The 24,483-nt window shown below is 43.5% G+C and overlaps 1 protein-coding gene across 1 annotated transcript in view; it reads right to left on the reverse strand.

The window, feature by feature from the left end:
* LOC145343538 (solute carrier family 28 member 3-like) overlaps positions 1 to 24,483 on the reverse strand; it is a 169,725-nt gene that overhangs the window by 101,415 nt on the left and 43,827 nt on the right. The window contains exon 5 of the mRNA XM_080189788.1: positions 9,974 to 10,051. Coding sequence (XP_080045914.1) covers positions 9,974 to 10,051 — 78 coding nt within the window. The remainder of the gene's footprint in view (positions 1 to 9,973; positions 10,052 to 24,483) is intronic.

Below are 24,483 nucleotides of genomic sequence, written 5' to 3' on the forward strand. Positions count from 1 at the left end.
ACTAAAATCCATGTATACCACGTCAACTGCCTTACCCCCATCCACCTCTTTGGTCACCTTCTCAAAAAACTCAATAAGGTTAGTAAGGCACGACCTACCCGCTACAAAACCATGCTGACTATTTCTAATCAATTCATTACACTCCAAATAACTATAAATCCTATCCCTAATAATTTTTTCTAAAACCTTGCCCACAACAGAAGTAAGACTCACCGGTCTATAATTCCCGGCAAAGTCTCTGTTCCCCTTCTTAAACAATGGGACAACATTCGCTATCCTCCAATCCTCCGGGACTACACCAGAGACCAATGACGACCTGAAGATCTGAGCCAGAGGCTCTGCAATCACCTCTCCAGCCTCCCAGAGAATCCTAGGGTAGATCCCATCCGGACCAGGGGACTTATCTATTTTCAGCCCCTCAAGAATTTCCAGCACATCCTCTTTATCAACCGTAATACTGTCTATTTTACACCCCTGCAACCCAATGTCCTCCTCAGCTATATTCATGTCCCCCTGCGTGAACACCGAAGAGAAATATTGGTTCAATACTTCTCCAATCTCCTCCGGTTCCACACACAACTTCCCCCTGCTGTCTGTAACTGGCCCTAATCTTGCCCTGACCAACCTTCTGTTCTTGACATACCTATAGAACGCCTTAGGATTCTCCTTAATCCTATCAGCCAAAGTCTTCTCATGTCCTCTTTTAGCCCTTCTCAACTCACTCTTCAACTCCCTCCTAGCCAATCTAAAGCTTTCTAGTGCACTATCTGAGCCCTCCAATCTCATCCGAACATAAGCCTCCTTTTTCTTTTTAACCATCGACTCAACTCTTTTAGTGCACCACGGTTCCCTAGATCTACCAAATCCACCATGCCTGACAGGGACATACCTATCAAGGACTCGCAGTAGCTGCTCCTTGAAAAAACTCCACATTTCAGACGTTCCCAGTCCCTGTAATCCCCTAATCCAATCCATGCTTCCTAATTCACTCCTGATAGCCTCATAATCGCCCTTACCCCAGCTAAAATTGCTGACCCGAGGTTCATGCCTATCTCTTCCCATCACTAAGGTGAACGTAACCGAATTGTGGTCACTATCACCAAAATGCACACCAACTTCCAAGTCTAGAACCTGGTCTGGCTCATTTCCCAGCACCAAATCCAATATAGCCTCACCTCTAGTTGGCCTGTCTACATACTGAGACAAAAAACCTTCCTGCACGCTTTGTACAAACACTGACCCCTCTAGCGAGCTAGAACTATAGCAACTCCAATCAATATTCGTAAAGTTAAAGTCCCCCATAACAATTACCCTATTACTTTCACTCCTAACCAGGATTGTCTCCGCAATCCTTTCCTCAACCTCTCTAGAACTTTTAGGAGGTCTATAAGAGACTCCCAACAGGGTGACCTCTCCTCTCCTATTTCTAATCTCCGCCCATACTACCTCAACTGACAAGTCCTCATCAAACTTTCTCTCCGACACTGTGATACAGTCCTTGACTAGCAATGCTACCCCACCCCCCCTTCTACCTTCTTCTCTACTCCGACTAAAGCATTTGTACCCCGGAACCTGCAACATCCATTCCTGACCCTGCTCTATCCATGTCTCAGAAATGGCCACAACATCATATAGTGAAAGCCAATATCCTATCACCTACTGCATCAGGGGGCAGACCCTGAGAAAATTGATAAGTGGTCGGAAGAACTGCCACACCCTAAGAAAGGGGGCATGAAGACTAGAGGTCAATTAAATTGTCTCAAAGCTATCTACCAGCTCAACCCATGAGATAGAGTTCAGATTATAACCGTAACAGTGCCCAGACAAGAGGCAAAGGGACTACAAAGGGATGTGCAAACAGCTCTGGGTGAAAACGAACAGCAACTAAATGAAGGATGGGGTGCCATCAGGTGGTGGCTACAGGTATTCAGCCCTGCCAAAATAGACTGGGAAAAAGTAGCAACCATCAACAGAGGTACAGAAGAGGTATGGGAATATGATGAACGGTTCAGGGCTGTGTGGATAGGATATTCAGGAATAGATGATGGACCCGAAGAAAGGGATGGCAATACTTTTGAACCCATGAAAGCTACATTTGTCACTGGCCTAAAGAATTGGCAAAGATGGTAAAGTTACATTTGCCACACTAGGACAAAGTCGGAACAACATTCACAATGTTGGTAGAGCGGTGTAACCAAATAGATTGGGACATGAGAGTCCAAATCCATGTCCTGCAGGCAGGAGGGAAACCCAAGGATTCAGACAGGCCCTGCCAAGGGAGGTTACTGGGAAAATGCCACTACAGCGGAAAAGATCACTGGGTAAAAACATGCTGAGCCAAGCAGCAAGGTAAAGTATATCAGGAACACCATAAGTCTCAGCAACAGTCTGAAGATGAAGAAATTTAAGCAGCTCACCATAGAGCAACAAGATGTGTTGCTAAACACAGCAACAAACTAGAAGAGCCCGCCCTTGTCCTTATAGCCCTCCTTCTGGCATTAGTGGAATAGAGGGGAGAAGGGATATGTATAACTTCCTAGACACCAGGGCAGAATTAATCTGTCTACCACTGAAATACAAAAGACATTTCTCCATGGGCAACCAATTGGTAATAGCACAAAGAGCAAGTAGAGATAATATAAAACTCCAGCAGACTAAACCTACTAGAATTCACCTCGTTCAATGTTGTTGCCTGGAACCATTGATTTGCGAAAAGCTGATTTCCTTTGATGAGTGGTACTTCGTTGGAATACTGTAAAAACCTGACAAATGTTATCAGTTGTCTCCCGGCAGGTGTTGGCAGCATGAGGCAATCCATCTGAAGGAGGGCATCATATCATCCCGGAAGCCTGGGCCTACATGACGAAGATACACAAAGAACCTCTGGGAGCCAAGTGGGAAGGACCTTACCAAGTGCTACTAACCACTCAAGCAGCCATCAAGGTCCAGGGGAAGAAAGCCTGGATACACGCATCACACATCAAGAGAGCACCCAATGGCTCCACCTAAGGACATATATCTTTTATCCTTGTTGCATATATAATCACGTTTTAACATGTTTAAACTCAGTATTATGTTGTCTTTTCGTATGTTAACCATTTATCTATTTTCAGCCTCAGTTCTCAGGAAACAGGCCCTTCTACCCAACTTGTCCATGCCACCCCTTTTTTTTAAAGCCCTAAACTAGTCCCAATTGCCCACATTTGGCCCATATCCCTCTATACCCATCTTACCCATGTAAGTGTCAAAAGGCATTTTAAAAGACAAAAATGTACCCACCTCTACTACCACCTCTAGCAGCTTGTTCCAGACACTCACCACCCTGTGTGTGAAAGAATTGGACCCTCTGGACCCTTTTGTATCTCTCCCCTCTCACCTTAAACTTATGCCCTCTAGTTTTAGACTTCCCTACCTTAGGGAAAAGATATTGATTATCGATATTATTTATGCCCCTCATTATTTTATAGACCTCTAATAAGATCACCCCTCAGCCTTCTACGCTCCAGAGAAAAAAAATCCCAGACTATCCAGCCTCTCCTATAACTCAAATCATCAAGTCCTGGTAGCATCCTAGTAAATCTTTTTTGCATTCTTTCTAGTTTAATAATACATTTTCCATAATATGGTGACCAGAACTGTACACAGTATTCCAAATGTGGCCTTATCAATGTCCTGTATAACTTTAACAAGTCCCAACTCTTGTATGCAATATTCTGACCTATGAAACCAAGCATGCCAAATGCCTTCTTCACCACTCTGTCCATCTGTGACTCCACTTTCAAGAACCTGTACCCCTAGATCTCTCTGCTCTCTAACTCTCCCCACCGCCCTACCATTAACTGATTAAGTCCTGCCCTGGTCCAATCTACAAAATGCATCACCTCATATTTATCTAAATTAAACTCCATCTGCCATTTGTCAGCCCACTGGTCCAACTGATTAAGATCTTATTGCAATCGGAGATGACTTTCTTCACTGGCCACTATGCTACCAATCTTGGTGGCATCTGCAAACATACTAATCATCCCTCCTATATTCTCATCCAAATCATTAATATAAATGACAAATAACAGTGAACCCAGCACAGATCCCTGAGGCACACTGCTGGCCACAAGCCTCCAGTTTGAAAAACAACCCTCTACAATCTATCGTCAAGCCAATTTTGTATCCATTTAGTTACCTCACCCTGGATCCTGTGAGACTTAACCTTATGCAACAACTTACCATACGGTACCTTGTCAAAGGCCTTGCTAAAGTCCATGTAGACAACATCAACTGCACTGTCCTTATCTACTTTCTTGGTTATCCCTTCAAAAAACTCAATCAAATTTGTGAGACATGATTTTCCACTCACAAAGCCATGTTGACTGTCCCTAATCACTCCTTGCATCTCTAAATGCCTGTAGATCCTAACTCTCACAATACCTTCCAACAACTTGCCCACCACAGATGTGGGGCTCACTGGCCTGTAGTTCCCAGGCTTTTCTCTAAAGCTCTTTTTAAACAAAGGCACAACAGTTTCTACCCTCCAATGTTCAGGCACCACACCTGTGACTATCGATGATTCAAATATCTCTGCTAGGGAACCTGCAATTTCCTCCCTAGCCTCCCACAATGTCCTAGGATACACTTCATCAGGTCCCAGGGATTTACCTACCTTGGTGTGCTTTAATACTTCCAGCACCACCTCCTCTGTAATATGTACACTTCTCAAGACATCACTATTTATTTCCCCAAGTTCCCTAATACCTATGCTTCTCTCAACAGTAAATACTGATGAGGAATATTCATTAGGATCTCACCCATCTCTTGTGGATCTGCACATTGATGACCTTGCTGATTCTTAATAGACCCTACTCTCTCCCTTGTTACTCTTTTGCCCTTTATGTTTTTGTAGAAGCTCTTTGGATTCTCCTTTGCCTTATCTGCCAAAACAATCTTGTGTCCCCTTTTTTGCCTTCCTGATTTCTCTCTTAATTCTATTCCTATACCCTTATACTCTACAAGGGATTCACTTGATCCCAGCTGCCTATGCATATTATGTGTCTCCTCCTTCTTCTTGACTAGGGCCTCAATATCCCAGGGTTCCTACTTCTGCCAGCCTTGCCCTTCACTCTAAGAGGAATGTGCTTACCCTGAACCCTGGTTAATACAGTTTTGAGAGCCTCCTATTTACCAGACATCCCTTTGCCTTCCCACAGACTCCCCCAATTAACTTTTGAAAGTTCCCTTCACCTAGCTCACATTGTGTTTGATGCTACCTAAGGGTGTCTTCACAGAGGCCATTAATTAAACCTGCCATATAAGTTTAAAATAACTTGCTCTCTATTTGGTTCGAGAACATACTGCTCCAAGAAACTATCTTGAAAACATTCAATGAAATCCTTAACCAGGCTTCTGTTGACAATCTGATTTTTGCAGTTTATGTAGATGAAAGTCACCCATAACTATTGCTGTCAGAACACAATATTTCTTCCTGTATACTTTTCCCTACATTGTGGTCACCATTAGGGGCCTGTAGACCACTCCCATTAGTGACTTATTTCCCCTACTATTCCTCATCAATACCCAAATCGATTCACATCCTTATCTCCTGAACCAAGGTCAATTCTAACTATTGCACCAGTGCAATCAATAGTGATCAACAGTGCTGCTCTTCCATCTTAGCATTGCTTCCATCTTCTTGAATGTCATATACCACTCAATATTCAGTACCCAATCCTTGTCCTCCTGCAACCAGATCTCTGTCATGTCTATGAGATCATATTTACTGCAAGTTCCCCTCCAAGCCATTCACCATCCTGACTTGGAAATATATCACTATTCCTCTGCAGTTGCTGAGTCAAAATCCTGGAATTCTCTCCTTAACAGCATTGTGGGTCAACCCACGGAACATGGACTACAGCAATTCAAGAAGGCAGCTCATCACCACCTTCTCAAGTGCAACTAAGGATGGGCAGTAAATGCTGGCCAGCCAGCGATGCCCATGTCCCATGAATTAATAAAAGTAAACTTAGTTTAATGTCTGCCAGCAATTTGTTTACTTTGTTATGAACGCTACGCGAATTAAGTAGGCTCTTAGTTCAATCTTTTTTCTCTGTAACATCTACTCTTGATTCTTTGTGCATTCTTAGGTATTTTCCCTTTGTCCATCCTTGTCATTCTCCAACTCTCATGTCCCATTTTACTATTTTCCTCCCTTTACTCATCTCTGCTCTTCAATATGCCACATTTTTCCACATTTGATCCCTCGCTTCGATCATTTGGTTTAAGCCATCTAATGGCTTTCCTTGACAATTTGTCATCTTGAGCCAACATGCAGGTGAAGCCTGTCCTGTCTCTTCCTGTCGGGAAACACCTCAGCAGTCAAGGGCATTCAGCCTCCAATCTTCGGGTAAGTGTTCTCCAAGACAGCCTTCAAAACACACAACACAAAATGACCAAGCAGAAACTGATACCAAGTTCTGCATACGAGGACAGCCTCAACCAGGATCTTGGGTTCATGTCACACTTCCTGCAACCCCCATGATTTGCCTGGGCTTGCAAAATCTTACTAACTATTCTGGCTCAAATCAATTCACACCTCTTTAGCCTGTGCTTTGCCCTCTGTCCACTTGTACTGTCTGTACGTGTAAAGAGTTGATTACCTGTTAGACTTGCATTCCAATCATCTTGTAATTGAGTCTATATGTATATATGCCCTGTTTGTGAACCCAACACTCCACCTCTCCACTATTCTGATGAAGGGCAGTCCTCCGAAAGCTTGCACGACCAAATAAACCTGTTGGTCTTTAACCTGGTATTGTAAGACTTCTTACTGTGCAATTAAGGAGGCAGTGGGTAAATTAGCATTGACTGCTAGTGGGAATTGACTGTAGAGTTTAAGAGGTGTGTGAGCAGTTCTTTTTTAGAGGTCTACAGCATGGAAACAGACCTTTCGGCCCAGCTTGTTCATGCTGCCTTTTTGTAGGCCCATAGCTCTCTATATCCACCTTACCCATGTATCTGTCTAAAGGCTTTTTTAAAAGACAGAATTGTACCTGTCTCTACTACTATCTCTGGCAACTTGTTCCAAATATTCACCACCCTCTGTATGAAAAAAATTGCTCTTCTGGACCCTATTCTACCTCTCCCCTCTCACCTTAAACCTATGCCCCCTAGTTTTACACTCCCCTACCTTTGGGAAAAGATATTGATTATCTACCTTATCTATGCCCCTCATTATTTTATAGACCTCTATAAGAATGCCTCTCAGCCTCCTACACTCCAGAGAAAAAAATCCCAATCTATCCGGCCTCTCCTTACAACTCAAATCATCACATCCTGGTAGCATCCTAGTAAATCTTTTCTGCACTCTTTCTAGTTTAATAATATCCTTTCTATAGTAAGGTGACCAGAAATGTACACAGTATTTCAAATGTAGCCTTACCAACGTCTTGTATAACTTCAACAAGATGTCCCAGCACCTGTATTCATGTTCTGACCAAGCATGCTGAATGCCTTCTTCACCATTTTGTCCACCCATGACTCCACTTTCAAGAAGTTATGAACCTGTACTCCTAGATCTCTTTGTTCTGTACTTCTCCCTGACGTCCTACCATTAGTTAGTAAGTTCATTGAAAGCTTTGTCAGACGTCACATGTTAATTTGTTTTGTTCGTCTCCATAGTGGCAGTAGATATTGCATAAAGAGTTGCATCCATAATGCATTGAACATTAATGATGGACTGGGATTTTAGCGTGCGAAGAGATGGACAGCAGAATAGGCCTGTGTGCTGGACTGTGCTAAGGACTGTAAGGCTCTCCATACGAAGCTCTAGCAGGTCTTTCAGGGTCCATGCAAGAAAAAAGTTTAGCTTGGCTGGGTATCCACAATAACAGATCACAGTCTTGCGTTAATGTTATGGCTGTTTAGGTCTGAAACTTGTCAAAGTCTGCAATTGGAGAGTGAGGGGTGGTTGCACCTGGATCACTCACAGCGCAGATGAGGGACTCTGAGTTACCTCGAAACTTCACAGCAGGATAAAGATGTCAAGGGATATGGTTTCCATGAGTGGGCAGGGACATAATCTTCCTTGATCAATCTATATGGAGAAGCAATTTCAAGGGCCAAACACTGCTCCCAAGCTGCTCCTGCCTGTGGACTCATCTATGGTTCTGCCTGAGAGAGCTCTCTGCCAGATTGGCCCCCACTTTGGGAACAGCTGTAAGGCTGACTTGAGTGCATCACTGTCAAGGTTAGACTTTAAATTGCTTCCAAGTTGCCATGCACACAGACTTTGCGAGGGCATGGGTAAAAACATAATTCCAGTTACAGATGCCCAAGGAAGGGAGTATTGTGTAGGTTTTTAGTGCCTGGACTTTGCATATTAGCATAGTTTGCCACATGTGAACGATCAACCTACCAGCAGGGTAGGTAGTAACTAGTTTATGTTAGCTTTTCAACCTGTTCCACAATGAAACCTCAGCATCATCTATCAACTTTCACTCATTGCCCTTGACCCACCAAAATCATGATTCCTCTCTCCTCTGTCAATCTTGAACCTTCCTCCTGACCCAATTACCACCCATCTCCACATGGCTGTCCACTCTACAGAGCCAACGTTTGTTACCTTCCCTGTGTCCACCCTGGCCTTGACCCATCCCATTACCCAAAGCATTAGTGCAGTATGCCTCCATGACCTGGCCCCAGCCATGAAAGCATTGGCTCATGCTATCACATCCCACTACCCTGTTCGGATTGTGACTGTTCCCTCCACTGCCCAGTACCCTCAGTTCAGCCACTAGGACCCAACCATTGAAAGCACTGACTCTGCTGTCCATGACCTTACTTTCCAACCACCTTTGTCCACAAAACACCCTCCCCAAGCCCTCCCCAAGTATAGGAGCCATCATCTCTTCATCTAATGCCACTACACACGCTCATTCCCTTATTACCTCCCCATTCCTTAGACATTCTCCCATTCTTCTCCAGTCTCCCCTTTCCATATTTCTTCTGCCTCCCATGTCCGAATTCTGCTCTATCTTTCTACCCTAACCTGATTCCACTATTTTCCTGCCACCCATGTCTAGCCTCACATCATCCTTCTACCCTACATCCCCATCCCTTCCATTCTTTGCCAGCACACCATGTCCAGTCTCCGCTTCAGCTTACCTCTCCAATTCCAACTTTCAGCTTCCATTTCCAGCCTCCGTGCAGTTTTTGCTACTGGCCTGCAATGAGTCAAGTTATTAGCAGTCCCCAAGAAGATGAAATCAGTGTCTATTGACCACTTAAGTCACAGAAGAAATGAAACTCATGAGGGTGCCTACCATTTATATATACTCACAAAAGTGAACACTCTAACTTCTTGCTGGTGGGAACTTAGTTTGGAGGACTTACTTAATTCTAGTAAAGTAGCCTTTTAGTGAGCATTCATGATACACTAATGCATGCAAAAGGGCTTCTTGACATTGTTCATCAGGAAACTCCACCCACCTTTAAAGTCCCAAAAACATAATTGTGATGTTGGGAAACTGATTTTTGGCCTCATGCCAAATTAAGTTTGCTTTCATGCTTCTTGCTACTGGTGGGACAGGAAGATTCCACCCTTTGTTCCTGCTATTTGTGGAATTGAAAACCCAGGGCCATTATCTCAGAATTAGGGGCCAATCATTTCAGACTGAGATAAGGATAAATTATTTCACTCAAAAGATTATGAATCTTTGGAACTGAGTGCCCTAGAGAGTTATGGATACTCCATCTTTGGAATACAATAGTTTTGGTCTTTCAATCAATCAAGCGATATATAAACTACGTAAGAATGTGGAGCTAAAGCCAGCAAAAATCGTATTGAATCGCAAAGCAAATTCAGTCGACCATATGGTCTACTGCTCTCCTATTTCTTGTGTTCTTGTGGAATGTTGTCATTGAAATTGTGACATCACCAGTTCTCTTTGGGCATTCCAAAGTGCAAGGTGCATATTAAACTGACCTTAAAAGCAAAAAAGTGGTTTGTGTATGCATCACCAAATAGAAATCTTGAACCAGCATCCGTGTAATTCAAAAAAATCTGTAAGGAAATAAGTAAATTGTGTAAATGTCTTGTTCAAAAACATATGAAAAATCAACAAGTTTCATAAGAATACAAGATAGCCAAATATTTAATACTGGTATCATAAATGTTTAAAAGAACACTATTTGCTTACAAATATATGATGGTCAATCAAAAAATTACATTATTTGTAGCTTTATTGTAGAATCACATTGAAGTTGTTTCACAGAGGTGATCGAATAATAGATAATGAGCTAAAGAATGATTATTAAGAAAAATAAACAAAAGTTTGGGAAAAAAGACGGGTTTTTAGGAAGTCTGAAAAAAGGTAATAAACAGAAAGATATAAAGAAGGAATTCCACAGAATGTGGCTGGAGCAGCTAATGGTATGGCCAGGGGAAATGTACAAAACAAAACAGAGAAACAGGATTTGGGAAGTGTTTTTCTTAAGTTTCAGGAATAAGGAGCAGCAAGGCAAATTCATAATGGGATTTAAATTTTAGTTGTTTGGGACAGGAAGCCAATGCAAGTTAAATGTAGTGATGATGAGCAAACAACTCGGAGTGGAATAGGACACAGGAGTTTTGGATGAGCTGATGTGCATGGATGTTGAAGGATGGAAGGTGAATGAAGAGGCTAATGAAGGAATGGAAAAAGACTGAGATCTGACTTGGTTATAAGGGTTATCTGTTAACTTGGCAAGTTTGCACAAGGCACGTGGAAAAACTTTGATAAGAGACTAAGAGTTGCACCGATGAGCCAAGTCTTATCTTAATGGCATCATGGCTTTAATTATTATGAACAGCAAAAGCCTTGTCATCAACTGAGGACATTGCAGATGGTAATGCTCAGAGCAGCATTATTATTAATTTAATAGTTAAGGCAGAGCTGGGTGGAGCAAATAGAATGAGGATGTTGGCATGCTTAACCTGCAGTTGGTATGTAGGCAAGAACATTGATCAGAGAGAAAGATGGTACAATAGGTGCAGTTGGGCATCCCATTGTAAGGAATCAGTACTGAGTACTTCAGAGAATACCAAGAAAGGCGCAGAAGGTGGTTGAGGGCTTATTCAAGGGAAGGGCAACGAATGCTGGCCTAGTCAGCAACACCCACATTCCTTGAGAGAATAAATAAACTGAAAAAATGAGCTTGAGAATGAATAACATCAAAATCCAACATTGTCAATTGCACATGATGTCCATGTGAAAAAGCACAAACAGCCTTTTCCCTCTATAAACATAAGAAGTTTCTCAGTCAGCTGCCAGATGAAGTGGTGAATGCAAGCTCACTTTTAACATTCAAGAAAAACTTGGACAGGTACATAGATGAGGGGTGTGTGGAGGGATATGGTCCAGGTGCAGGTCAGTGCGACTGGACAGAAAAATGGTTCGGCACAGCCAAGAAGGGCCAAAAGGCCTGTTTCTGTGCTGTAATGTTTTATGTTCTATGGTTCTAAAAACAATTTGAGATTCAAATAGTTTGTTCATTTCAATGAACTGTGAGTCCCATGAATCCAATGAAATATCTCCAACTTCTGCCAAAACCCTGATCTATAATGCCCTCAATTTATATGGAAGTTTCTGTAGACTGGTTTAGAGATGGAGCATCTGTTCCAAATACAGAAGAGACTCCCTTAAGTGGAGGAAACTAGTTTAATTGTGGAAGCTGGTATGCTGGAGGAGAAAAGGTTTACTGGCTACTAAAAAGTAGAAATAAGTCCAGTCAGGGATTGTGTAAACTACATTTAGAATTTTGAAATCTTTTTTAACTGCAGCCCTATCACAAAGCAATGATAAGCATTTTCCAACACTGAGGGTGTCCAACAACCTCACAGGGCATGTTCAAATTTCATCAGATTTGCTAGCACTTTTAAGATAATGAGCACTGAAATGTGTTACTAATAACACAGGGAATGCAAATGAGTTGCCTCACACTAATCCCACACTCTAGCAGGAATAATGCTGCAGGGCATTAGCAGAGCATCACACAGCATGATAATTTCATATTTTTACATGACCAATAAACAAAGTTAGAATTTCCACTCAAGTGAAAGCTTTTTAACCTTGGACCATTCACCTCTAGTGCATTCTCTATCCATGCTGGACTCAGCACTGGGATGAAGAAGAACAACTAGCTATTTTGAGACGCTTGAGGCTGTAGTGGAGAGAGCAGTGTAACTGAGGAAGACGCCAAAGACGCGCTGGGAACAATACCCGCCCCCCCACCCACCCACCCTCCCTAGAGGTTCCCATGCAAGGATTGCACGACAATAGCCCAAGAAGAGCAAATTTAAGATTGGCAATTTCCCTGCACTGGAAACCATTCAGAAATGTGATTTAAATCACGAACTTCAGATGGTTCCAATTTTGTAACATCAATAGTTAATCAGCAAAGGTTAAAAGAATCAAAATCACTTCTAGCTTCTGGATAACTAACGTACAGATCTACACTGACCACCACCCTTCCCTCCGCCCGCATGGAACACCCCCATCCTTGACTAACCAGCACCACGGAGTGCCCTTTCACTGATCCCTGTGGAAGCCCACTGATTACAGGTCACCAACCTGAAAAACAATGCCTTAGCCTCACTTCCTGGTTCCTGCACATTGACCAACTTCTCTATCCATGCCAATATATTACTTCCAACACCATGGACTCTTATGACTTAACCTTTTGTGAGGTGCCTTTGATTGTGACCCTCCCCCACCAACTGTCCAATTTGTCCCCCACCCACAACTGTCCAAAACCATCCCCCCACAACTGTCATTCCACATCTGTCCCCTCCAACTGCTCCCCCTTCCCAGTTCACAGTGGCATCCATATTCTAACCACTCATCTGACAAACCTATCTTTTCGATGGCTGAAAGTGGCAGCCTGTGACTCCTCCCATCTGATTCTGCAGCACACAACTAAGTCTTCAGGAACACATTGCCCTGTACACTTCTCGGTCGGCCTGAGTCAAAAGTCAGGCGAGACAGGATGAAGAAAACTTCTAGGTAAGGGGGTTGAAGAGGATGGTAACTTAATTTTGATTGCCACTCTGTGGAGGTGCAAGCTCAATTGTCCTGACTTCAACAAAGTTCTGGTCTCAACATTTTTTCCAGACGTGAATACAGTTGTTTTATTCCCTTGTGCCACTGTATGACAGGGAGAATGAGCAAAAGAAATACAGAGGAGGATAAGCTGCTTCAAGAGAAACAGGAGATGGTGGTTGTCAGATGGCCAATCCACCCAGGGTCCTCAAGCAAGGAACAGAATGTTAGGCACCTCTGTTTCACTAAGGAGATACTCACTGAAATCTGCAACTGTGGCAGGCAAAACCACAGCCTCAGAACAGGACAAGGACAGCATTGTTAATGAATGTGAAGGTAATTGTGGCCATGAAATTATTATGCATTGAGTATATTTCAGGTTGATGCAGGTGATTTTTTCAGCAACCCCCAGTTTGCCATTCACCACTGCACTGGGGTTTTATATGCAAATAGCGTAGACTATGATATTCTCCCTTGTCAAAAGGTGGTATTTGAACAAACCCTTGCGAGTGTTGACTGATTTGAATCCTCCCCTAACAAAAGCTGCTGGTAGGTGTAGCTCATGTTAAGTTTGGAGAATGTTCTGCTTCCTTCAAGGGTTTAAAACAGATCTTTCACCCACAGCAATGGGTAAGTGTTCAACTTGGAAGCCTGATTAATGGTGAGTTTGTAATCCCTGCATATGTGCACTGTACCATCACTTTTAGAATAGGAACAATTGGAGCTGCCCAACAAGAGAACTGAATGGACTCAATGATTCCAAACTTTTGCAGCCACGCCCAACTCCTCCTCCACTTCGCCTTTCACAGTATAGGGCACTGTCTTGGACTTGAAATCTGAGGAGTAGCCTTATAATCCACAAATGACAACTGTAGTGCCATGCAAAGTACCTAATTCATCTTGAAAACCTCAGGTTATTTCTGAATAACATCCTCAGTCACCTGTATGTGCTTAACCTCACCCCAGTTCAACAGAACTTTACTGAGCCAGTCACACTGGAGTAAATAGATAAACATATGGATGATATTGGAATAGTTAGGTTAAATGGGCTTTAGATTGGTTTCACAGGTCAGCACAACATCGAGGGCCAAAGGGCTTGTACTGCACTGTAATGTTCTATGCTCTATGTTTTATGTTAAATTAGGCCCTTTCCTTTTTACTACCAGGAGCCGTGTTCTTGCTTCTTGACTGCTGTATGCAATGTATACTTCTAATGCCCCAAGCAATGGTACAGCTTCTTTGGTGTACGTCTAAAGTTGGATTCCTGCCTGAGTAAGGTATGGCACCTGCTTAGAGCCCCATGTCTTCCTGTAAGTCTCCTCACTGGTTACAGATGCAGATGCATAGATAAGATCTGTATGCCTCTCGCACACGTTAAACATACTGCCTGCTCTGAGCTTTCAAGGTGATGAGGCTTTTTCAAATTTGAATTTTCCTGCTCAGTCTTCGAATTGCTCAAGGCATCACTGCATTTTTTAGTTAAATTACCCCTTTTGTTGCAATGGTGACAAACAGCTTCCATAAATTTGTAATAGTCCACATAGTATGTGCCTCCACATCTAAAACATTCCATTGCATTCACCTTTCTGCTTGCACCCTCCTTCTTGATGCACTCATCTACGCAGCGCCATTGGCCTTTTGAATCTTTTGCCTTGCTGACAGCCATTTCTATGCCCTTAGAAATTTCTAGAGCTTTCTTGAAAATCAGTGCGGCTTCTATCAGCAAACAATGCTGAATGCTGTCCTCATTAATGCCATACTCTGTCATGGAGCACATCCTCCAATACATCTCTAAGCTTACAATGTTCAGAGAGTTATCTTAATTCAGCAACAAAGCTAACATGCTATCTTACGAAAATAACAATGGAACAAATAGAATTGCCCCAGGGCTCCATGGCGTTGCTAAACTCCTCACTAGCCTGTATCTTTGCCCCACACACACTTGGGAGAAGTGAGCATTTTTTGTCTCATCATTTCTCAAGAAAAGGCATTCCAACCTTTCCACATATTCAGTCCAGTCACCATTCTGCTCCAAATTCATCCATTGTCCCAAAAATAGTCATGGTCTTACTTTCATCCGTAAACTCATGAACCCGCTGCTGATCAGAGCCCTCAAATGCTGCTCACACTTCAAACTAGCTACTCACTGTGCAAATCTTCATTGCACCACGCTGAACCTCAAATTTCTTTCCTTTCATTTTGCCATTTTCTCCTCGTCACCAAAAATACGTGGTAACTTGATCACAATAAGGTAGTTGAATACATGGTGATATTCACTCTATTTATAAAAATATCAAAATACAGTACAACATGGACTCAGAACTGGAGGCAGCTAGTTACACAGGTCCCTCATAACAAGACCCACAAAAAGTCCGCACTATTGATGATCTCAGTCATGCATGATCATACCTACAAAAAACATCCGTATATACATTCAAAATGGAAGATGCTTACTGTAATAATCTATAACATAAAGGAATAGCTGTCTTTTCAAAGTATATTCCCTGTCCCCTAGAAGTGAACCACCTAGCTTAAGGGACAGTGCCACTGTGCTGCCTCAAACTTCCCTGAGAAGATTTAAATTTCCATTCAGCTTTACCCTATTGGCTGCACATTTTTGCCTGACTGTGGGGTTCGGAACACACTGCAGTTTCCCTCTCTCAAGTGAGACGGTCTTCATGCCTCAAGAGGCAGTGAACTGTATAACTTAAAATCAATATCTTTAGCCTTATTCTGTTGTGATCAGTGTTAATTGTGTATTAATTGTGGTTCATTTCTAGAGATGGAGGGCACTAACCTTGTATTCACTTGTGTTACATATAGGCACAATCTCCTGCCTCTCAGTGGGAAGAAGTATTACCTCACTGACAACACCCAGGGACATCATAGTCGCCTTGGTACTGACCCTTTGCATTAATGTTCTTTCAACCCCTAAAGATAGAAAACTATCTTTTCATGTTATGCAAACTTTTGGGAGCTGGTTGGGGTGGGGGTGTGGGTGTGTGTGCAGGTATTAGATGAGACTCCAGATGGTCCACATACTCCATCCTGATGGAGTTGAGAGGAACTGATGTGGAGATGTATAGTGTGAGAGGGGATGGTGTGAGGGATGAGTAGTGAGGAACATACTGAGTGGGATGTGTTTGAGTGGTAGGCACAGAGACGTTGAAGGATGAGGGTCAGGCCTCAGTCAGGGATCTTCACAGCTCATAGTGGTATTCTCATCTTTTCAGTGCATGATTCTGGAGAATCACAGTATTTGTTGAACTGGCTTTTCTACTTATTGCCATTGAGCAGCAACAGAGCTTGACATGCCATGGCACGTGGCCAGGACCAACGCTCTGAAGAAGAGGGAAAGGTTGGGCTCTTGACTGTTCCAGGAGTGACACCACAGGTGCTGGAGTTTCATCAGAGATAAACCCAGCCAAGGGTCTTCTCGACGTTCGTCATCCTATCTGTATATGCTGGAGCTTCAATGCCACAGAACACTGTGTCTGTCCTCAAGTGATGTCTGACCACCTCTGCCAGATCCTGCAAGAGCTGGCATCTCATGAGAAGGGAGGACACCCATTTCCTATGGCCCTTAAAGTTACCACTATTCTGAAGTTTTGTACAAGTGGCTCATTTCAGGGCAGCACAGGTGATCTGTGGGCATCTCCCAGTCAGCCACACACAACCTCATCCAGATGTCACAGATGTCCTTTATGAGAAAGCCCACATGTATATAAACCAGGACTGAAAGCGGGCAAGTCAAGGCATCATGGGCTTCGTCCACTCAGTAGGCTTGCCCAAGGTGCAGGGCATGATCGACTGCACCCACATGGCCCTGCAGTCACCAAGGCAGCATGTAGCCCCATTCATGAATCACAAGCTCCCTCCCAGAATGTCCACATGATATGCTGCATGCAGGTGTATGGCCATTTCCTGAGGACAGTCATTGACAGCCACTTCTAGAGATGTTCTCAGATCCTAGCCATCTTTGAGGGAGAGCAGTGGCTGGTGGGATGGCTCCTTGGGAATTGGGAGCCTACCCTCAAGAGGGATTGATGACACCATGCAAGGGTCTCATCATGGGAATGATGGCTCATTACAATGAGGCACATGCTTCAACACGTGTACTGGTCGAGTAGTCAAGTGGACTGCACATGATCCAGTTCTAGCTCTTGGACCAGACAAGGGGTGCCTTCTGATTCAGCCCTCAGAGGGTGTCGCACATCAAAATGTTCTGCTGCACTCTGCACAATCTGACACTGCAGAGGTAGACCACCCGGAATAGGAGATAGGGGTGCGCCACATCTCCTTGGATGAGGATGTCAAAGAGGGCAGCGAGGGTGACTATGCAGTGGGGAAGGAAGAACCCAGACAATGGGCATAGCTCTTCAACCTCCAAGGCTGTGCTCTTGCTGATCCTCTCCCCACTGCCTGCCCAGGGATTTGTGTTCCTCCATGAGATAGAGGGGCAGCTGCAGTAAGATGCAGAAGTCCCACTGTTCCATGGAGCCGACATTCACAGATTCCCACTCGTGCATGCAACATGCAGTTGAAGTCCTGCACTATGGAGCTTATGCCCTCAGCCATGGAGGCATCAGCTGAACCCATGAAGTAGACATACCCCACCATGGAATACAACTTAAGCACCAAGGTCTCCACTGTGGACTCACAATGAGGGCTCACACTGTGGACTCACTTGTTGCATCGGAGTGATGGTACCAATTTTTCAGAAGGCAATGGGTCTCCTCCAGTTGGCCAAGCAGTGTGAGAAGAGATGCTAATGCTCACGAGGCTACCTTTACAGTTCCATCAGTCGTGGAATGACTGGACCCAGGAGCACTTCATTGGTCAGCGACTCAGCAGAGTCCTGAGCTCCGTCATCCCTCCAAGTGCCAGTTCCCTGCCTCTGCCTGCTGTAAATCCTCAGCTGTGAGGTACTCACCAGTGAGTAATCCAGAAGCTTGCCTACTATTTGATCCCACCAAGGTGCAAGTAACTGTACTGATGGAGAGTGTTGGTAACAGCTGTGGTGCCTCTTCTAAGGTGGGATGCAAAAAATCTCCTGTGGTCTCCAAGCTATTCAAGGATGGTCCTGGTTGCTCCTGATTTCCCTGAAAGGCAAGATGGCATTTGTGCTTTATTGGGACTTAATGAAGGGGCAGTGTTTACTCACTTGAGGCTTAAAGAATGGCTGCAGGTCGTACAGATTCTCACTCTTGTCTAATGCCCCACTTTGCTCTCTGCACAGGCATAGTCTTCCTCTTCCCCGGCCAGCTCAAGTGCTCTCTCCACAAAGGTTGTGAGGGTTATGAGCTCTTACGTGACTCGTCCAGACTGCGCTTGCTTATAATGTTATGCTTCAAAATCTTAGGAGATCTAACAGCATCTGTGGAAAGAGAATAGAGCTAAAAGTGACCTTCGCTCTGACAAATGTTACCTCGACTCAAAACATTAGCTCTATTTTCTCTCCTCAGATGCTGTCACCTGCTGAGACTTTCCAGCATTTTTTGTTTTTATTTCAGATTCCAGCATCCATGATAATTTTCTTTTATCTTCATGTTATGGTGAAGTTTGTCCTGCAATGAGACAGATGGGGAGAGTGTTGGTGGGATTCCTGTCAGTTCTGATATGATAAGGTGTGGCTTGAGTGACACTTGAGTGGGAGCGGGACTGTGAGAAGCATAGCAGCTAATGGGTGAGAACATGGGGATTTGGGGGGGGAGCGGGCAGTGTGGGGAACACGACCTGGTGATAGGAGTTGGCAACCTGTGAGACGGCTAGATGAAAGATCAACTTGGAGTGAGAGGGGTGTGTGAGTGGGTGCACTGAGAGACCTCAGGAGGCAGACATACCAACTGCGTGTAGAAGATCATTCATCTTCTGGCGGAATTGTTGTTTTGTGCTCTTCTGTAGTGCTCTGACACTAACAGTGCCGCTGCCTCCCATCCAGAAGGCAGTCACGTTCCTAGAAGGATGTGAGTAGAGGACATCCCGCCTCTGATCCAAGAGTCAATCGCTGGCCAGCAAACCGCAGGCTGACAGTTCAGAGCATATGCAGAGGCCCGGAACTGTCAGATTCTGGTGTGAATAGGCCCCGCCATTCAAGCTTTTAATGAGATTCATGATTGTGACCTCTGCTTGCACAGTGTGGAATATTTGAGTCTGAACTCCCACTGAAAAAACAATCATGATTACACCTGTTTTTCTGCCAATTCAGCACTTCAAACTTTTTGGGGAGAATCGCCCCCAAAGTATTTCTATGTAACATAAGAAGAATTAAGATAGAGATAGGTCCACCAAAGGATGAACAAGATAAACTTACAGAGGCTACTGAAATGACAGGGATATTGAATAGATATAGCTCAACTGCTCCATTACCTCTAAATTGTCACACCGCTTTCCAGGTCAGGAGCAGCAGAATCCGAGGATTTTTTTCCAACTAAACATTGGTATTGTCTTTACTTCCTGTCACAAACTCCATTCTTTAACTGCCAATTGTATCCCATTTCTTTGCATTTCTGAGGTTGAAAAAAACGATCTGCAATTTTGGTGTCACATTTGATTGAGATGAGCTTCCAAAAAATCTGTGCCATCACTAATAAGGCCTGCATCCACTTTAGTAACATTGTCTGAATGTGCCTCTGCCTCAGCTCAACTGCTGCTGAAATCCTAATCCATGCTTTTGCTGCCTGCAGATTATTCCAGTGGAATTCTAAATGGCCTGCCATCTTCCAACTTCCATAATCTTAAGATCATCCAAAACTTGACTGCACATTTCTTCTTGTGCACCTAGTCATGTTCACTGATTACCCCTTGTGTTTATTGCCCTGCATTGGTGCTTGATTTAGCCAGGTCTCCATTTTAAAATAATCAACATTATTTTCAAATCCCTCCGTGGCCCTGTCCAGTCCGTCTCTATAAACTTGTCCATCTATACACCTTCGGGGATATGAATTTCCCAAATTCTATTCCAGTTTTAATCGCTCAACCATTGGTAGCCATGCTGAACCTCAAACCTCTCGAAGTCACTCTCTAAACCTCTCTGCTTATCTGTCTTTTTAAACACTCTTTGAAAAATACCTCTTATCTGCCCCAATATTTCCTTACACGGATTGCTGTCAAATTTTGTTTGCAAATGCTCCTGTGATGTTTTACTCAGTTGAAGGCATTATATAAATATCGAGCTCCAGGGTAGTGTACCTGGGAGGTACTGCAAAGATATGTTGGGGACACCTCCCCATCCTGCAAGGTGTCCCAGATAGGGTTTGCACAGCAATTGTCCATAAAGAAAAACATTCCGGTGGGCAATTGCCCTGCACTGGGAACCATCTGAAAATGTAATTTGAATTGCACACTTTGGATGTCACTGATTGTCTTACACCCATAGTTATCCAGCAAAGTTAAGGATTAAAACTACTCCTAGCTTCTGATTAACTATTTATTGTGCAGATTCACACCGACCCCACCCCACCTCTACAACACCATCCCCCCCCTCACCCTATCCTAAGCCCCATGGAACTCCCTTCTACTTCCGAACCCCTTCGAGAATCTTTCCAGACCCAACAACCCTTTCGGAATCCCCTTATTACCTCTGACCACCCTTGCCACACCCCCAACCCCCAAATTCCCGAACAGTACCCCCCTCAAAATTTTAACCACTAACCACTTATCTGAAAAACCTACCTTCACTCTGGCTGAACTTTTAAACCTACCTGGTTCATGTAGCCAGTGTGGTAAACAAAAGGCAGTGAGTCCCTGCCACCGATTCTGCAGCACTCAACTGAAGACCTCAGGAGCATGCTGCCTTACATAATCCCTGCCCAGCCTAAATTGGAAGATCAGGTGAGACAGAATCAAAAGTATTACAAGGCACTAAAGTAGGAGCAAACTGGCAACCCAACTCTGATTGCCCCTCCATGCAGGTTGAGGCACAAATTGTTCAAGTTGTAATGTTAAGCTCAATTTTCCACTAGGGCTTTAATAAAGGAGTTAGGAAATATTACAGCATTTAAGATAGAAATAAAAGAGATAGTAGCCAAATTTAAGTACAGAGCTTTGGTTTCAGATGGAGTGCTCACAAAAAACAAGGAAGTTGATGGCAGAAACACTTGTATCCACTGATTTATAAAAAATAGAAAAAAGAGCACTGCCAGGAAACTGAGATTCCAATACAATTCCAATCTTCAAAATCTATAGGCCACTCAGCTTAACATCAATGGTAGATCATATATCATAATCTCTGCTAAACATAAAACATTTAGAGATTGAGAATAAAAATGTCATCATAGTTTTCTAAAAGGTGAAGTTTAAACAATATTATTAAATTATTTAAATAATTAATAATTAGACAAATGCAATTTATAAAGGTACGCATGGACTTCTGCAAATGCTATTGAGAGGTACCACATAAAATACTCGCAATGTAGATCGGAATATGTGGGATTGGAGTAAGATAGCAGAATGGACTGGAAGATGATACAAACCAAAAAAAAGTAGATCAGCAGGAAGTGGGAAGTAGTGTCCTACAGGGATCCATGCTCGGATTGCCATTCTTTGCAATATACATCAATAATTTGAGATGAGGAATTGGAGGTATTGGCCACAATATTTATGGAGAGGCAGGGAAACTGAAAGGGAGTGTGGGGAAAACCTAGGAATGTAAAAGACTTGCTGAAATTAATACAGAATCTCAAAAGCCCATTTTTCTAGTTCATGCCTGTCATTCAGTCAAAAAGGCCAGCTGAAATCCAAGAAAAAACAGCAGTGACAGTCCCAGCAATCACTGAAGAGAAACATGGAGGGATGGAGCATGAAAAAGATCAAATCTTGGGAGACTGGGAGAAAGAGCCATCATATGATAGAAGGTAGCAGAGATTGGTGCTTGGAGATGAGTTGTCAGCATCATGGGAGGAATAAACGAAGAGATGGAAGTCAACCATCATGGGAGTGAAGCAGACGCCACGATTAGCAGAAGGGAGGCCAAACCTTTCCTGGAGACTGGGGACAGTACTTCTGCTCCACTGGCTCAAAGAAGCATTTGCCAACAGAAGAATTAAATCAGGCTTCTAAATGGCATTGTGAGGCTTTTTTAAACATGTTCAAGTATCCAACTTCCAAAATAAAAGGGCAACTTGCATATCTGGTGAAGTGAGAATATGTTGTTACTTTATTTTTGAAGTACATCCCACCCTCTCCTTCCCTTGTATGTTTGAGGGAGGTGAGAGGAGGATTAATGTCAATATTTGCATATTGTTTATTTTTATAGAAGGAATAAGGAAGTCTTATTCATTTCAAGATCAGTTATTATATGGTGTAGTGGAGCAAGGAAACTTGAGAGTGCAAATACTTTAATTAGTAAAAATAACAATATTAATTGTTAAGGCCACAAAAAGTCTGTAGTTCATTTCTGAAGAAATATTACATAGTAAGGAGGTAATGATAGATTTATATACAGCATTCAGTTGACCATACTAAGTATTGAGTGGTTCTGGATTTCTGTACAACAAAAATACACTGAAGCACTGGAGAAAGTGCCAAGGTGTTTAAACTTCCGATGGGTAATTATCCTGCTTTGGGAACCATCTGATATTCCAATTTAAATTGGATACTAGCAAAATAGTTACCAGAGAAAAGTTAGAAGTACTAAAACTACTTCTAATTACTGGGTAACTATACTACTAACCTTTTCCAGACTCTTATTGGAGCCCCGACTACACCCCTGCCCTCCCACCCCTAGAATAACCCTCTTCTCAACAAATCTCCTGGCCCCACCCCCATAATCACTGTCCAAACCCCCATAATTATCCTTCCAACCCAGACTGCCCCTCCCCACAAACTCCCAACTACCGCCCTCCCTAACTATTCCCTCAACCCCCAACCTGCCAATTATCCTTCATGGACTGACAACGTAAACCACCGCCCCCCACCGACCCTGCCAACCTATCATACCTCCTCCTGTCTCATCCTCCTCTCCATCAACTCCACATCTTTCTCAGTTGCCTTTTCTATTCATTTGTGGGATTTGGGCGTGGCTGGTTGGCCAGCATTAATTGTCCATTCCTAGTTGCCCTTGAGGAGGTGAGCTGCCTTCTTGAATTGCTGCAGTCCATGTGCTGTGGGTTGACCCACAACTGTCATTTATATTAACGATTTGGAAAAGAATTTTGGAGGCATGGTTAGCAAGTTTGCAGATAACACTAAGATTGGTGGCATAGAGAAGGTTATCTTGGATTGCAAAGGGATCTTGATCAATTGGGCCAGTGGGCTGACCAATGGCAAATGAAGTTTAATTTAGATAAATGCGAGGTGATGCATTTTAGTAGAGTGAACCAGGGCAGGACTTACTCAGTTAATCATAGGGAGATGGGGAGAGATCTAGAAGTATATGTTCATAACTCATTGAAAGTGGAGTCACAGGTAGACAGAGTGGTGAAGAAGGCATTCGGCATGCTTGGTGAATAGGGGGGGAATTCCAGGATTTTGACCCAGCGACTATGAAGGAACAGTAATATATTTCCAAGTCAGGATGGTGAGTGCCTTGGAGGGGAACTTGCAGGCATTCCCATGTATCTGCTACCCTTGTCCTTCTAGATGTAAGTGGTCGTGGGTTTGGAAAGTGCTGTCTAAAGATCTTTGATGAATTGCTGCAGTGCATCTTGTAGATAGTACATACTGCTGCTATTGAGTGCCAGTGGTGGAGAGACCGAATGTCTGTAGGTGTGGTGCCAATCAAGCAGGCTGTTTTCTCCTAGATGGTGTCAAGCTTCTTGAGTGTTGTTGGAGCTGCACCCATCCAGGCAAGTGCAGAGTATTTCATCACACTCTTGACTTGTGCCTTGTAGATAGTGGATAGGCTTTGGAGAGTCAGGAGGTGAGTTACTCATCGCAGTATTCCTAGCCTCTGACCTGCTCTCGGAGTCACTGTGTTTATGTGGTGAGTCCAGTTGAGTTTCTGGTCAATGATAACCTCAAGGATGTTTACAGTGGGGGATTCAGTGATAGAAACACCGTTGAATGTCAAGGGGTGGTAGTTAGAGTGTCCCTTATTGGTGATGGTCATTGCCTGACATCTGAATGGCACAAATGTTACCTGCCACTTGTCAGTCCAAGCCTGGATATTGTCCAGATCTAATTGCATTTGAACATGGACTGTTTCAGTATTTGAGAAGTCGCGAATGGTGCTGAACATTGTGCAATCATCGGCAAACATCCCCATTTCTGACCTTATCACTGAGGGAACATTATTGATGATGCAGCTGAAGATTGTTGCACCTAGGTTACTACACTGAGAGACTCATGCAGAGATGTCCTGCAGCTCGGATGACTGACCCTCCACAACCACAACTATCTTCCTACGTACCAGTTCTGACTCGAACCAATGGAGTATTTGCCCCCTGATACCCATTGATTCCAGTTTGGCTAGCGC

Source organism: Carcharhinus amblyrhynchos, chromosome 5 (genome assembly GCF_965287045.1).
Source record: "Carcharhinus amblyrhynchos chromosome 5, sCarAmb.v2.hapA, whole genome shotgun sequence".
Classification (NCBI taxonomy): domain Eukaryota; kingdom Metazoa; phylum Chordata; class Chondrichthyes; order Carcharhiniformes; family Carcharhinidae; genus Carcharhinus; species Carcharhinus amblyrhynchos.